The 14,556-nt window shown below is 41.6% G+C and overlaps 1 protein-coding gene, 1 long non-coding RNA gene and 3 other non-coding genes across 8 annotated transcripts in view; 4 read left to right on the top strand and 1 right to left on the bottom strand.

Moving 5' to 3' along the window:
- Positions 1-3,511, top strand: part of LOC134338533 (synergin gamma-like) — a 21,087-nt gene extending 17,576 nt beyond the window's left edge. The window contains exons 5-6 of one of the 3 annotated variants that reach the window (XM_063034429.1): positions 1,017-1,194; positions 1,512-2,948. In XM_063034429.1, coding sequence (XP_062890499.1) covers positions 1,017-1,178 — 162 coding nt within the window. In that variant the 3' untranslated portion in view covers positions 1,179-1,194; positions 1,512-2,948. Of the gene's footprint in view, positions 1-1,016; positions 1,195-1,511 lie in introns of all 3 variants that reach the window. The other 2 variants (XM_063034427.1, XM_063034428.1) reach the window with 2 other exon arrangements.
- The window catches only part of LOC134338534 (uncharacterized), a 19,493-nt gene extending 6,091 nt beyond the window's left edge, over positions 1-13,402 (bottom strand). Inside the window, exons 1-2 of one of the 2 annotated variants that reach the window (XR_010016247.1) lie at positions 13,273-13,402; positions 12,597-12,768 (exon numbers count right to left, since the gene is read on the bottom strand). This is a non-coding gene — a long non-coding RNA (uncharacterized LOC134338534). The remainder of the gene's footprint in view (positions 1-12,596; positions 12,769-13,272) is intronic. The other variant, XR_010016248.1, reaches the window with a different exon arrangement.
- LOC134338649 (U6 spliceosomal RNA) lies at positions 7,838-7,944 on the top strand. The gene has a single exon (XR_010016276.1). It is a non-coding gene; the product is annotated as a U6 spliceosomal RNA (small nuclear RNA).
- LOC134338650 (U6 spliceosomal RNA) lies at positions 11,354-11,460 on the top strand. The gene has a single exon (XR_010016277.1). It is a non-coding gene; the product is annotated as a U6 spliceosomal RNA (small nuclear RNA).
- Positions 13,403-13,730: 328 nt separating the features above from the next.
- LOC134338651 (U6 spliceosomal RNA) lies at positions 13,731-13,837 on the top strand. Its single transcript, XR_010016278.1, has one exon. It is a non-coding gene; the product is annotated as a U6 spliceosomal RNA (small nuclear RNA).
- The last annotated feature ends 719 nt before the right edge of the window (positions 13,838-14,556 follow it).

Genomic DNA, 14,556 nt, shown 5'->3' on the forward strand with positions numbered 1-14,556 from the left:
TCTCAGCCAGAAACGTCAACTGTCCATTTTCCTCTGTAGATGTTGTTTGGCCCGTTGGGTTCCTCCAGTATTTCGTGTACGCTGCTCTAAGTTTTCAGCATCAGCAGTCTCGTGTCTCCATACACCCAGACAGGTCTTCCCCTCTACTCTGAAAGACTGGATTTGCAGAACATTATGTTATAAATGGATTGTGTAAATCTGTTCGTATCACCTTCCTGTGCTTTTCAAATACTCGCTTTCCTTCAGCGTTCCTGACATTTGTATCAGGTGCCACCTGGGCCTCTGGTGGAACAAGGTGACATTCTGGGGGGGAAAAGGTCATCACTCTGCAGGTCTTCTGAAATGAGTTAGAAAGAGTTCTGGGTCAGGACGTTCTGTTAAGGGTGAAAAGCAAAGACAGCAAGATTAAGGAAGCTTGGATGACAAAGGATATTGAAGATTTGATAGAGAAAACAAAGGGAGCATGTGACAGGTGTCAGAAACTAGAAATGGAATTGATTTGTCATTGTTACATGTACCAAGGTGCAATGAAAAGCTTGTATTACATACAGTCATTACACAGTACATTAGGAGAGGACAAAGAGGCATAGATAGGGTAGATAGGATTGTTTTCCCATGCTAAGGGTATAAAAAAATGAGAGGATACTGATGTAAGATCAGAGGGAGGATTTGTAGGAAATTTGAGGTTGGAGAGTGGTTGACATCTGGAGCTCTGCCAGAAGAGTCGGTGGATTCAGTTACAGCGCTTCAGACATTTTGATGGACCTATTACAGATGATTGGGATTACTAAGGATCAACATGGATGCGATGGGTCGAGGAAGTAGTATTATACAGCTCCACTGCATTTGCAAACTGATGTAGAAGTCAGATTAGTTTCCATGATTCGCTGCATAGAATTACCCTATAATAACTAGCCGTCTTCATAAGCCGAAAGGAAGGAATACACTTATCTGGTAAATGAGAACAGGCAGCGATTCTCCAGCTAATGTGAAGTTTGCCTTTTCATATTCTGCAGTGTTCTGAACAGACCCTTGACTGTTCAGCTGTCACAGATTCAGCAAATGATCAGAACGAAACCTGCGGAGTATGCCTGCTCAGAACGGCCAGTGAACTTAATGCAAGTACAAATGATTCAGACTGGATATTTGCTGCATTGAACCTTGGGGCCGATTGCTAAATTTGAATGGACACAGGTCATTTGCATGTTATTTTCCTTGCATCCTGTGGGTTTTTAATATCAGATAGGCTTGCTTTTAGGGTTGGCTCTTTCCTCATGACGAACCTTTATCTCATCAGCTTTGGGTTAGCCTATGTACTAACTTAGCTCCTAATTCTGTACCCGGTGCTGTGGAATAATTGCTCCTTATTAATACCTAAAGGAAATGCTGCAGAATTAATAAATGCATGACTTAGTTTTCAAACCACAGCTGATTGTCCTGAAAGTATTTAACATCTTTTTAAAATATCCTCAGTTGAATAATTTTACACTTCTTTCTTTTTTTATATATAGGGCAAGGTAGATTCAGTGCTTTACAACAGTTGCTACTATCATGCAAGTTGTGCAAACTTTTGGTTAAACTGCGTGGATTCAAATTTACCAGGTCTTATTGCAGTTGAGCGAAGATCTCAGGCTTTGGAACAAGCCAGTCTTGCTGTTCCTGCATTGAACAGCAAACAAGAGTTGTACAGGTTGTGAATACTTTACTCTTCCGACAGCCCAATGAACATAAATGAATGTAAATTATATTTATTCTTGGAACTGGAAGAATTCTTTACAAAATAAATAATTTTGTCAATGGCTCTTTGTATTATATATGAGGAAAAATATTTTAATACAGTCTATGAACAAGTGCAAAAATAGACTGAATAATCATGCAGATAGGTTTGGCCACTGTTTTTAAAATAAGATTGAATTTATCCATTAATTTAGTCCAATATCATACTGCCAAGCTTTGCCCACCTGGGTGGGATTTCTCTAAGCTGGTATTCCTATTTTTGCCTGGATGTACATAAATTAGTTGATAAATTACTACTAACATTCTCACTGATGTGGTAAAGCATCAATGCACTTCTCCGTTTTTCAGTCACTGGGCTTGAGTATTCTATCTAGCTGTAGAACAGAAGGTAAAGATCGATGCGTAGAAGGTAAAGAGCATTGTGATATTGTAAGCCCTTATCAAGATACAAGTGGAAAAATTATCTTACTGAAAAACATTAAAATCTACATTTCAGATTATTTGACATACATTTAAGAGTAGGTCATTCAGTCACTCAAATCTTATTATTCAATACATCTCGAGCTATATATTATTTACTATGTATTACCAAGAATACATTAGACTGATTTACTTTATGTAGTTGCGGCCTACTGTTAAAGAGAGATATTTTAAGTATCTTGTGATCTATGAGTAGTCCAAAGAAGGTATGTACCTTGTTGAAAGACTGCACTATTATGAATGTAGTTTTACTTACTTTGAGCTTTCTGAAACTTCAAGTGAATAAAATGAATGCTTAAGTGAAAGACTAATTCTCAAACTTTCGCGTGCTGCTTAACTTGATAAATTTACAAATTGGTGCCTGGAACTTGGGCATTTCATACAAAATCACATACAAAATCCATGTTATTTTGGGTTAAATTGCACTAGTGATTATTTGTAGGTGAAATGCTCTAGACATCACCCTGTACAATTCATTTCACAGTGTCTGACGTTTGTCTGGTGATAGCATCTACCCAGTGATGCTTCTATTCAAGTACTGACACTCTCTTCTCTCCTATGCAAACAGGAGACTTGACACACAATTTATGGCCTTTGTTTAGCACCAACATCACAGTTATGAGTAGTGTATGCCCATTGATTGCATTTTTAAAAGGATCATGTTGCCTGGACAGTTTTGGAATTGACTGCCAGTAGTTCAAAGTCCAAAGTAAAATTATGAATAAAATATATATATATGTTATCATAGACTACCCTGTGATTAATTTTCTTGTACATGTTCACAGTAGAGAAAAAAAGAAAGACAATAGAATCAATGAGAAATTTCACACAAAGACCAACAAACAACCTATGTGCAAAAGAGGACAAACTGTGCAAATACAAAAAACACAAATAACAATAATTAATAAATAAGTACATAAATAATACTGAGAGCACGAGTTGTAGATTCCTTGAAATTGAGTCCATATGTTGTGGAATCAATTCAGGGTTGAGGTGAGTGAAGTTATCCACGCTGGTTTAGGAGCCTGATGGTTGAAGGGTAATAACTCTTTCTAAACCTGGCTCCTGTACCTCCAAATACCTTCTTGGCTGATTTCCAAGTAGGTTACTCAAGACCTCAAAGGAAGGGTGAAATCCAATATCTAGCCATATGCACAATAAGATCGTGCCACAGATGGGGCAGAGGTCCACCAAGGCACACCCACTTCCACTGATGTTGCAGGTGCCATCCTGAATCGGCCTGATATGCTCAGCCGCAAAGTTTCATTGTGACATTGAAACAGCAGGGGGTTGGTTTGCCCATGGAAGCAGGACTTGAGTTGATAACTTAGGACCTCATATTTTAACGCAGATACTAGAACTTGCACCAGTCACAATGACTTAATGCTGCACCAGCCCTGGAAGCTAGATTACAGCAACACATTCCACGCTGGAAATTCCAGCAGGTCAGGCTGCCCCAATGAAGAGAGAAATAAATTTAATGGTTCAGGTCACTGATCACTCAGGGGTGTTGGTGATCAGTTCTCACAATTTCTGAGAGAAACGCAAGAACAATGCAAACCTCAGCACAGATCACAGCATGGAAAGAGGTCCTCAGAACTACCAAGTCCAAAATGACCAACGACCACTCATGTAATCCCCCTTTTCTATTCACGTCAGCTCCACATTAGGAGCAATTTGCAATGGAATGAGAAGACACAAGAATGTTTTATGTGCTGCCCAATAGCCAAAAAAATACATTAAACCTTTGAACTGATATTATTAAGAGCAGATATTATTCCAACTGTTTGCATCAGTATGAGAGAAACAACCATACAGATTTGATCAGTATACCAGAACCTCCCTCTTGCACTCCAAATAATAGTACATGATATATATCAGTCATGTAAATAGACTTAGGTATGTCAGTTAAGTATAGAATCTGTAAGTGTGCGAATGACCAATGAGTAAAGATTGTATGTCTTTTATAGACAATAAAGCTTCCATTTGGTGCCTTTGATATTTAGTAAATTTAATCCAAATTAACCTTGTATTTTGCCACATAAATGGGATTATCCATAGGACTGAATGAAAAATGGAGCAACAAATCAAAATGATTTAGTACACATGAAAACGTTTACAAATACTGACGAAGAGAATATACTTTTCTTACAAATGATGGATAATTAGCCCTAAAATTAAATGATTTCATAATTTAATAATTAAGTTATTGAACAACAACAATGGTGTTCAGGAAATGATTAGAACTTCTATTTATCCAGCTGGGTGAGGTTTCAGCAGGTGACATTAGTCAGCAATATATTCAACAAACTGCATCCTCTGTCACTGGGTGATTTGGCTGCCATTAATTCAGCCTAGATTATTCTTGATCACTCTACCCCTGGCTATAGGTAAGAAGGTGGAACTGTGTGGTTCAAATGCTTAAAGTTTGACCCAAGCATGGTCACTCTAAACTGGAACCAAGAGAAACTGATATTGAACAAAATTACTCTAATAAATAGAATAAATAATTATATATTGAAGTTCTATTAGTATAAGGAAGACTATGATGGTCCCTGCACAAGGATCATATACAAAATACAAGTGATGGATCATGTACAGATCATCTTCTTTCCCCCTTCTACTTGGTAGTCCGTAAATTAGCGTGATTGGTTAAATTTACCAATATATCCAGGTCTTTGGGTATATTTAAAGTGGAGGTTGATAGGTTCTTGATTAGTAAGGCTGTCAAAGGTTACAGGGAGAAGGCAGGAGAATGGGGTTGAGAAGAATAATAAATCAGCCCTGATGGAATGGTAGAGCCAAATTGATGGGCTGAATGGCCTAATTCTGCAACTATGTCTTATGGTCTACATCTATATACTGGAGCTTGTAGATTCCCACCTTTACGTAATGTTTGCAGTTAAAGAAACCTTTCCAGCAGGGAGATTGATTGTGAGCACATTGTAACACAGTATTAGCTTACTGAGGTAGCCGTGCAAGTGACCGTCACTGGAGTCAGCCGGTAAGAGCTTGCCTAATGCTACACTTTTTGCAGTACCTTATAACAGTATCACTGTAAACACTCTCATTGATGGACATCCACTTTAACTCATAGTCATTGTGTGTTTGTAGTGACATTTTGTCCTAATGACTACGGTCTTTAAGCTTAATCATGGGTTTGCATGGGATGATTGTGTCTGCGGCAATGAATTTTACAGATTCACCACCCTATGGCTTAAGAAACTCTTCCTCATCTCTGTACTAAAGAGACATACTTCTAACCTGATGCTGTGTCCTCTGGCCCTAGACCTACCCACTATAGGAAACGTCTTCTCCACATCCACTCTATCTAGACCTTTCAATATTTGATAGGTTTCAATAAGATCCTCCGTCACTCTTCTAAACTCCAGCAGGTACAGGCCCTCTCCTCATACATTAACACTTTCATCCCAGGAATCATTCTCGTGAACCTCCTCTGGACCCTCACCAATGCCACCTCATCCTTTCTTATATGAGAGGCCCAAAACTGCTCATAGTACTCCAATTGTGTCTGACCAATGCATTATAAAGCCTCAGCATTACATCCTTGTTTTTATATTCTAGTCCCCAGAAGTGAATGCTAACATTGTATTTCCATTCCTTACCACCAACTCAACCTGCAAGATAACCATTAGGGAATCCTGTACAAAGACTATATTCCAACTGTGACTTCTTTGCCCAATCTTCTGATCTGTCCAAGTCCTTCTGCAGCCTCTCTGCTTTCTCAGCACTACCTGCCCTTGACCTGCCTTCATATTGTAGGCAAACTTGGCCACAATACCATCAACTTCATTTTCCAAATTATTGACATATAATGTGAAAATAAACGGTCTTATCTCCGACCCATATGGAACATCACTAGTCACCAGCAACCAACCAGAAAAGCCCCCCTTTATTCCAACTCTGTCCCTCCTTGAGGTCAGCCAATCCTCTATCCACGCTAGTATCCTTCCTGTAATATAACCGAGGTCTTCTGAGAATCCACCGGCTCTCCTTTGTCTATCCTGCCTGTTAATTCCTCAAAAAATTCCAGCAGATTTATCAGGCAAGATTTCCCCTCAAGGAAACCATGCTGACTTTGGCCTATTTTGTCATGTGCGTCCAAGTGTCATGAAACCACATCTTTAAAAACAGACATATTACCAGCCACTGAGGTCAGGCTAACTGATCTATAATTTCCCATCTTTTGCCTCCCTCCCTTCTTAAAAAGTGGAGTGACATTGTAAATTTTCCATTCTTCTAGAACCATTCCAGAATCTAGTGATTATTGCAAGATCACTACTAATGCCTCCACAATCTCTTCAGCTACATCTTTCAGAATCCCAGTATGTAGTCCGTCTGGTCCAGGTGACTTATCTATCCTCAAAACTTTCAGTTTCCCATGCCCCCTTTCCTTAGTAATAGCAACTATGCTCGCTTCTGTCCCCTAACACTCTTGAATTCCTGGCATACTGCATGTGTCTTCCACAGTGAAGACTGACACAAAATATTTATTAACTTCATTCACCATTTAATTGTCCTCCATGTTCCAGTAGTCAAATATCCACTCTTGTGTATAATTTACTCTTTATACATCTGAAAAAAAACTTCTGATGTCCTCTTTTATATTATTGGCTAGTGTACCTTCATATTTCATTTTTTCTCTCCTTATTGTTCTCAGTAGCCTTCTGTTGATCTTTAAAAGCTCTCAATCCTCTAGCTCCCCACTAATTTTTCCTATATTATATGCACTTTCTTTTGCATTTATGCTGCCTTTGACATCCCTAGTTAGCCATCGTTGCCTCATCCTCCCTCAAGAATACTTCGTATTCTTTGGAAAGAATCCGGGATTCAGTCTCTCGTGTCTCCATGCAGTTGTAATCAGTTTCTATTTAATGACTTGGATGTTAAATCTATCTTCCTCATCGGCAGTTTGTGATGGAATAATTTATGAAAAGTTACGTGTTTTCAACTAAACATTCAAGGCATGTCTTATATTTATAATCTGATTGTTTCCTGATCTTGTAACATGATGTTATGCTATAACTACAGCAATTCTCCAGAGGCAGAAACACCGATCAATTCCTATTACTCAAACTCTTCAGTTCTTCCTGCCGTGTAATAGGATCCTTCCCTCCCTATAACACAGAACATAGTACAACAGAGAAACAGGCCCATAATGTGATGTCGAACTAAGCAAGCTAACAACCCTCACTCAAAAAAATACGACTGAAGACACGTTGACGTCTGAAATTAAAGCAGCAACAAGAAGACTTTTCCAAGAATGCTGCCCAATATGGTAAAAGCCGGAAACAGAGCACAAACCTCCACACCGAGAGGGAACAAACCACGCATGCGCGCCTCCCCATTCCCCCCCCCCGCCCTAACGGCGTATTTTACATACGGAACAAACACCCATAAACCTTTTATAATAAAGCTGAATTAATCCACAAAATTACGATAAAAAGATGCAATACCTGCTATAGAATTTCGAATAATTAGCAGAATATATTATAATATAATAGATATAAAATAAATTTTTAAAACAGTATGATGACCATAACTATAAAGTGATACAGATAAGTAAGCTTTATATAGCACTCATCGAAGATAGTAAATTGTGCTCGCTTCGGCAGCACATATACTAAAATTGGAACGATACAGAGAAGATTAGCATGGCCCCTGCGCAAGGATGACACGCAAATTCGTGAAGCGTTCCATATTTTGCATTAATCAAAAACTTACTTATTTGTTTTGTCATCTATGCTTACATCAGACATATTTTTGCCCCCCTCCCCCCACACAGAAAGGTGGGTACCTACGTTCTCAAATATGTGAGTGTAATTTGCCTTCAAAACTATGATTCCAAGCAAACTATCACCAAACTCCAGACCCATGGAGTTAATACCTCCCTCTACCACTGGATCCTAAATTTTCTTGACCAACAGAGCACAATCAGTAGGCAGCACCCCCCTCTGCCATGATTATTTTAAGCATCGTTCTCCATAAGGTGACACGCTCAGCCCCCTACTCTAGACTCTCTACACACTCGTGACTGTGATATTCCCTCTGACTCCATCTACAAGTTTGTAGGAGATGCCACTCTAGTGGCCCGCCCCTCAAATAGTGTCGAGTCGATGTGCAGGGAGGAGAGAGCGAGCGCTTGGTGACAACTTTTCCCTCAATGTGAACAAAATAAAAGAGCTTCTCATTGACTTTGGAATGTGGCGGCGGGGGAGTACACCTGCTCCCATCTGTAACATTAATATTGAGGTTGAGAGCTTCAAATCCTAGGTGTGACCGTCACCATTAGGCTGTCCTGGTCCACCCACATTGATGTCATGGGCAAAAGAGAGCTCACAAATGTCTCTACTTTATCAGAAGGCAAAAAAAAACTTGCCTAACAAATCTGTTGGAATTCTTTGAAGAATTCTTTGAACCCAAAGGAACATCAGAGACTTTGGTACCAGCAGCATCACAGGAGTTGACAGTCAGTGTTGAACTCAATGTACGACTTCCTCAGGGCCTCCAGCTCGGGAGTTTTCCTTCAGGATTTACCCCCAAAGCATTTCCCAGGAGTGGGTACAGCTGCAAGGCAACAGAGGTTTGAGATCAGAGTATTCTCTCTCCTAGATGAGTTGACTACCCATCCCCCCCTCCCCATGGCTGACGAGCCCCATCTGCCCAAAGTGGCCGGTCTTACGGTGCCGGTAACCCACCTTTGCCCTTCTCCTGTCAGTAGAAACTGTTCCACTGGGCTTAGTAGCTAAGCCACACGAGAAGGCCAGGGACTGGACTTGATTGTCAGAGGCTAATTGAGGCACACACAGTTGGGAGCATCTAACAAGTAGTGGGAGCTCCTCCCCATTACCATTATTGGCAATAACAAGCCAACTACTATCAACATATCACCTGTGGAACCAGAGGAGCTAACACACTTGACCACTGTATTCCACCAACAAGTGTTTACTGTGTCATCCCACGCCCACACTTTGGCAAGTCCGACCAGCTGTCTGTATTTCTACTCCCGGTGTATAGGCGGAGACTGAAGACAGCAACACCAGTGGGAAGGACCAAGAAGATAGCCAAGGGAGGCAGAGAAGTGCTTACAAGAGTGCTTTGAGTCAGTGTTCAGGGATTCATCTTCAAATCTCAGTGAATAAGTCACAGTTGTCATTGACTTCATCAAGACCTCTGTGGATGAATACGTGCCATCGGTAACATACTGGACATACCCAAACCAAAAGCCGTGGATGAACCAGAGGACTAGATCTGTAGCGTTCAAGATTGGTGATCCAGAACTATACAAGTACAGATACGACCTATGGAAGGCTACTTGAAGAGTGAGAAAGCAATTCCAATTGAAGTTAGAGACAGAATCTGGTGCATGACAGCTCTGGCCGGGTTTACAGGCCATTACTTCCTACGAAGTGAAACCTAACATCATGAATGGCTGTGACGCTTCACTCCCAGATGAGCTCAATGTCTATTATTCACGCTTTGAAAGGGAGAATAAAACTATACCTATGTGAATCCCTGCAGCATCTGGTGACCCTGTCATCTCTGTCTCAGAGGCTGATGCCAGATGGTGAACCTGGTAGGGCACTGAAAACCTCTCGACCAACCCACAAGAGTGTTCAAGGACATCTTCAATTTCTGACTGCTGCATTCAGATGTTCACACCTGCTTCAAAAGGGCGACAATCATATTCGTACCCAAGAAGAGCAGGGTGAGCTGTCTCAATGACCCAGATGCACTCACATACATCAACTGTGATGAAGTGCTTTGAGAGGTTGGTCATGGCCAGAATCAATTCTTACCTAAGCAAGCACACAGATCCTCCGCAATTTGTCTCTCACCACAATAGGTCTGCAGCAGATGCAATCTCACTGGCTCTCCACTCGACCTTGATAATAGCAATATCTATGTCAGGCAACTGCTTATTGATCACAGCTCAGCACTTATTATACCCTTCGTTCTAATCAGCAAACTCCAAAACCTGGGCCTCTGTACCTCCCTCTGAAACTGGATCCTTGACTTCCTCGCTGGGAGATCACAATCAGTGTGGATCTGAAATAACATCTCCTCTTCGCCGAGAATGAACCTTAATGATGTGTGCTCAGCCCACTGATCCACCCCCGATACTCATGGCCAGGCACAGCTCAAACACCATCTATAAATTTGCCAATGACACAACTATTGTTGGCTGAATTTCAGATGGTGAAGAGAAGGGGTACGGGAGCGAGGTAGATCAGCTGATTGCATGGTGTCGCAACAACAATCTTGCACTCAACGTCGTTAAGTCCAAGGAATCTGATTGTGGACTTCTAGAAGGGGAAGTCGAGGGAACACACACCACTCCTCGTAGAGGGATCAGCACTGGACAGGGTAAGCAGTTTCCAATTCCTGGGTGTCAATAGCTCTGAAGATCTATCCTGAAGCCAACATATTGATGCAATTACAAAGAAGGCACGACAGTGGTTATACTGTATTTCACAGCAGTGTGAGGAGATTCGCTATGTCACTAAAGACTTTTGCAATTTTCTACAGATGTGCCGTGGACAGCTACTGTACAGGGTCGGTAGAAGGTGCAGAGAGTTGTTATTATCTGCTGCCGCAATAACAACAAATTTCACGACATGTGCCAGTGATATTAAACCTGATTCTGATTCCGAGAAATTAATTGGATTTTTTCCCCTCCTAACAGCAGAGAAACAGGAACTAGGTAAGCTAATAACGCTCATTCAAAAAGGAGTGCAGTTTGAATCAAATGTCTGAAATTAAAGCAGCAAAGATATTCCCAGGAATGCTGGCGAGTGAGGGTAAAGGAGTTTCGCGGAAGTTCGCAGGAAACCACGCATGCGTGCCCTCCCATCTCACGCCCCTTCCACTCGTGAGCCCCGCCCCTAACGCTATATATTTGCATACAGACCATATATTTTATAAGAACTGGATTTTTCCGACAGTTTCTGGTACAAAGATGCAATAACTGCAAAGTTATTAATATTCTTAAAGAATTAAGGCAATGTATTATAGCAGAAAGTAGATGAAATAAAATTTCAAAAAAATACTAGCAGTACTCTAAAGTGGTAAGCCTTAGTGGGTTATATATAGCACTCATCGAGCAGACTGAATTGTGCTCGCTTCGGCAGCACATATACTAAAATTGGAACGATACAGAGAAGATTAGCATGGCCCCTGCGCAAGGATGACACGCAAATTCGTGAAGCGTTCCATATTTTGCATTCGCGTAAATATTTCGCACAAATTTTATTTTGGCTGTGGCATCCATGGGAAGTCGCACGAGTTTTTTATTTACCCCCCCCCAATAGCAGTCCAAAGTTGAGGGTTTATAACAAGTGTTATAATGCAATGGACAAATGAAAATAAAATTCCAAATGCATAACTAGACTAGTTCTTGATGAGTGAATTCAGAGTTGGTCACATATTTGGCTACCTGTGGAGTGTCGGCCCTCAACGGGTAAACATTCCAGTGCTGATACTCTACCTGCTTTTGGAGAAGTTTCATTAACTGCAGGCACCACCGAAAGGTGGGTACAAGGTCAAATATACAGCGTATACTCAGTAAACAATTTTACATTTATAACACGTTTTAAACCAGTAATAGTCTCAGTATGCGAGCAGTGGGCGAATCATCCCTCTATGTGCTTCTTGATCTCGTCACTCGAGATTCAGTGTCACGCAACCCTGCCACTTTGATCTGGCCCGCGCCTTCATTAACCAGGTCCAACACTTGCCTTTATTGGATCTTGCTCCCCCTTACGCAAGTCATCGGGTTTGTGGGGTGTGGCCAGGGTTAGCGGGGGTGAGTACCCCCTTGGACTTTAGGATTAGGTTTGAGGGTAGGGCTGGTGGATGTGTGGCTGGAAGAGATAAGGTTGTGGCGTTTAGTGTGGTGAGATAGTGTGGGTATGGCGGATAGGGTAGTGTAGTGGCTGCGGGTTTGTGGGGGTGTGGCCAGGGTTAATCGGGACACTCGAGGAGAGTAAGACGAAAGAGCTGATTGTGGACTTCAGGAAGGGTAAGACAAAGGAACATATACCAATCCTCATAGAGGGATCAGAAGTGGAGAGAGTGAGCAGCTTCAAGTTCCTGGGTGTCAACATATTGATGTAGACATGAAGAAGGCAAGACAGCGGCTATACTTGGAGTTTAAAGAGATTTGGCATATCAACAAATACACTAAAAAACCTCTACTGTATAGATATACCGTGGAGAGCATTCTGACAGGCTGCATCACTGTCTGGTATGGAGGGGCTACTGCACAGGACCGAAAGAAGCTGCAGAAGGTTGTAAATCTAGTCAGCTCCATTTTGGGCACTAACCTACAAAGTACCGAGGACATCTTCAGGACATACCCAGGACATCTTTAGGGAGCGGTGTCTCAGAAAGGCAGCATCCATTGTTAAAGACCTCCAGCATCCAGGGCATGCGCTTTTCTCACTGTTACCATCAGGAAGGAGATACAGAAGCCTGAAGATACACATTCAGCGATTCAGAAACAGCTTCTTCCCCTCTGTCATCCGATTCCTAAATGGACATTGAATATTTGGACACTGCCTCACTTTTTTAATAGACAGTATTTCTGTTTTTGCACATTTTTAAATCTATTCAACATACGTAATTGATTTACTTGTTTATTAATTTTTTTTCTGTGCTATATTATGTATTGCATTGAACTGCTGCTGCTAAGTTAACAAATTTCACGTTACATGCCGGTGATAATAAACCTGATTCTGATTATGATAGAATTTATGAAGTTTGGCACTTCTTTACAGGTGATTGAAATACCTGAAAAGTTATGCGCTTTGCAATATTCAAAGACGTATGCGTTGTTCAGTCATGCATCCCTGAACAGCTGCATGTCTTGTATATATCACCAGATTTCTTTCATGACCATACAACGTGATGCTATGCTATAAACATGCCAATTCTCAAGATTAGAAACTCCAGGCCATTCCTACTGCCCAAGTCCACCAGCTCTCCCGACAATGCACAGACCAATGGCACCTTTCCCACCCTTGTCCAACTTACAGCCATTGCAGACAAAACCAACAACTGTGCTTTGCCGTTGGAAGGATAGTTCGGAGCTAAATCTGCACCTCATTCAAAAAACGAGCGAAGACGCGTCGCTGCTTGAAATTAAACCAGCAAAGACTTTTCCGGGAGTGCAAACACACAAAGGTAAGGGCAGGGACCGGGAGAAAACTACGCATGCGCGTCGCCTCACCCCGCGCCGCTTCGGCCCGTGAGGCGGTCCCTCAGAGTATAGTTTTACATACAGTGCAAACACTCGGAAACTCCAGGAACAGAGCTCAATTAATCCGATAATAAAGATGTAATGCATGCAAAGTGATCTAGACCAATTAATGGAAAGTATCATTACAAAAATCTGTAGATAAAAGAAAATGTGGAAAAAATTTACACCACCATCACTTTGATGTGGCAAGGATCAGTGTGCTATTTATTGCCCTCTGAGGGCAAAGTGAATCGTGCTCGCTTCGGCAGCACATATACTAAAATTGGAACGATACAGAGAAGATTAGCATGGCCCCTGCGCAAGGATGACACGCAAATTCGTGAAGCGTTCCATATTTTGCATTCGCGTAAATATTTTGCACAATTTTTATCTTGGCTGTGTCGTCCATGGGAAGTCGCACGAGTTTTTTGTTCCCCCCCCCCGCCCCATAGCAGTCCAAAGTTGAGAGTTTATAACAACAGTGTTATAATGCAATGGACAAATGAAAATAAAATTCCAAATGTATAACTAGACTAGTTCTTGATGAGTGAATTCAGGGATGGTCACATATTTGGCTACCTGTGGAGTGTGGGCCCTCAGCGGGTAAACATTCCTGTGCGGATACTCTACCTGGTTTTGGAGAAGTTTCATTAACTGCAGGCACCACCGAAAGGTGGGTACAAGATCAAATATACAGCGTATACTCAGTAAACAGTTTTACATTTATAACACGTTTTAAACCAGTAACAGTCTCAGTATGCGGGCAGCGGGCGAAAAATCCCTCTTGTGCTTCTTGATCTCGGCACTCGAGATTCAGTGCCACGCAATCCTGACTTTGATCTTTCCCGCGTCTTCATTAACCAGCACCAACACTTGCCTTTATTGGATCTTGCTCCCCCTTACGCAAGTCATCGGGTTCGTGGGGTGTGGCCAGGGTTAGCGGGGGTGAGTACCCCCTTGGAATTTAGGATTAGGTTTGAGGGTAGGGCTGGTGGATATGTGGCTGGAAGAGATAAGGTTGTGGCGTTTAGTGTGGTGAGATAGTGTGGGGATGGCGGATAAGGTAGTGTAGTGCCTGC

Source organism: Mobula hypostoma, chromosome 27, assembly GCF_963921235.1.
Source record: "Mobula hypostoma chromosome 27, sMobHyp1.1, whole genome shotgun sequence".
Classification (NCBI taxonomy): Eukaryota; Metazoa; Chordata; class Chondrichthyes; order Myliobatiformes; family Myliobatidae; genus Mobula; species Mobula hypostoma.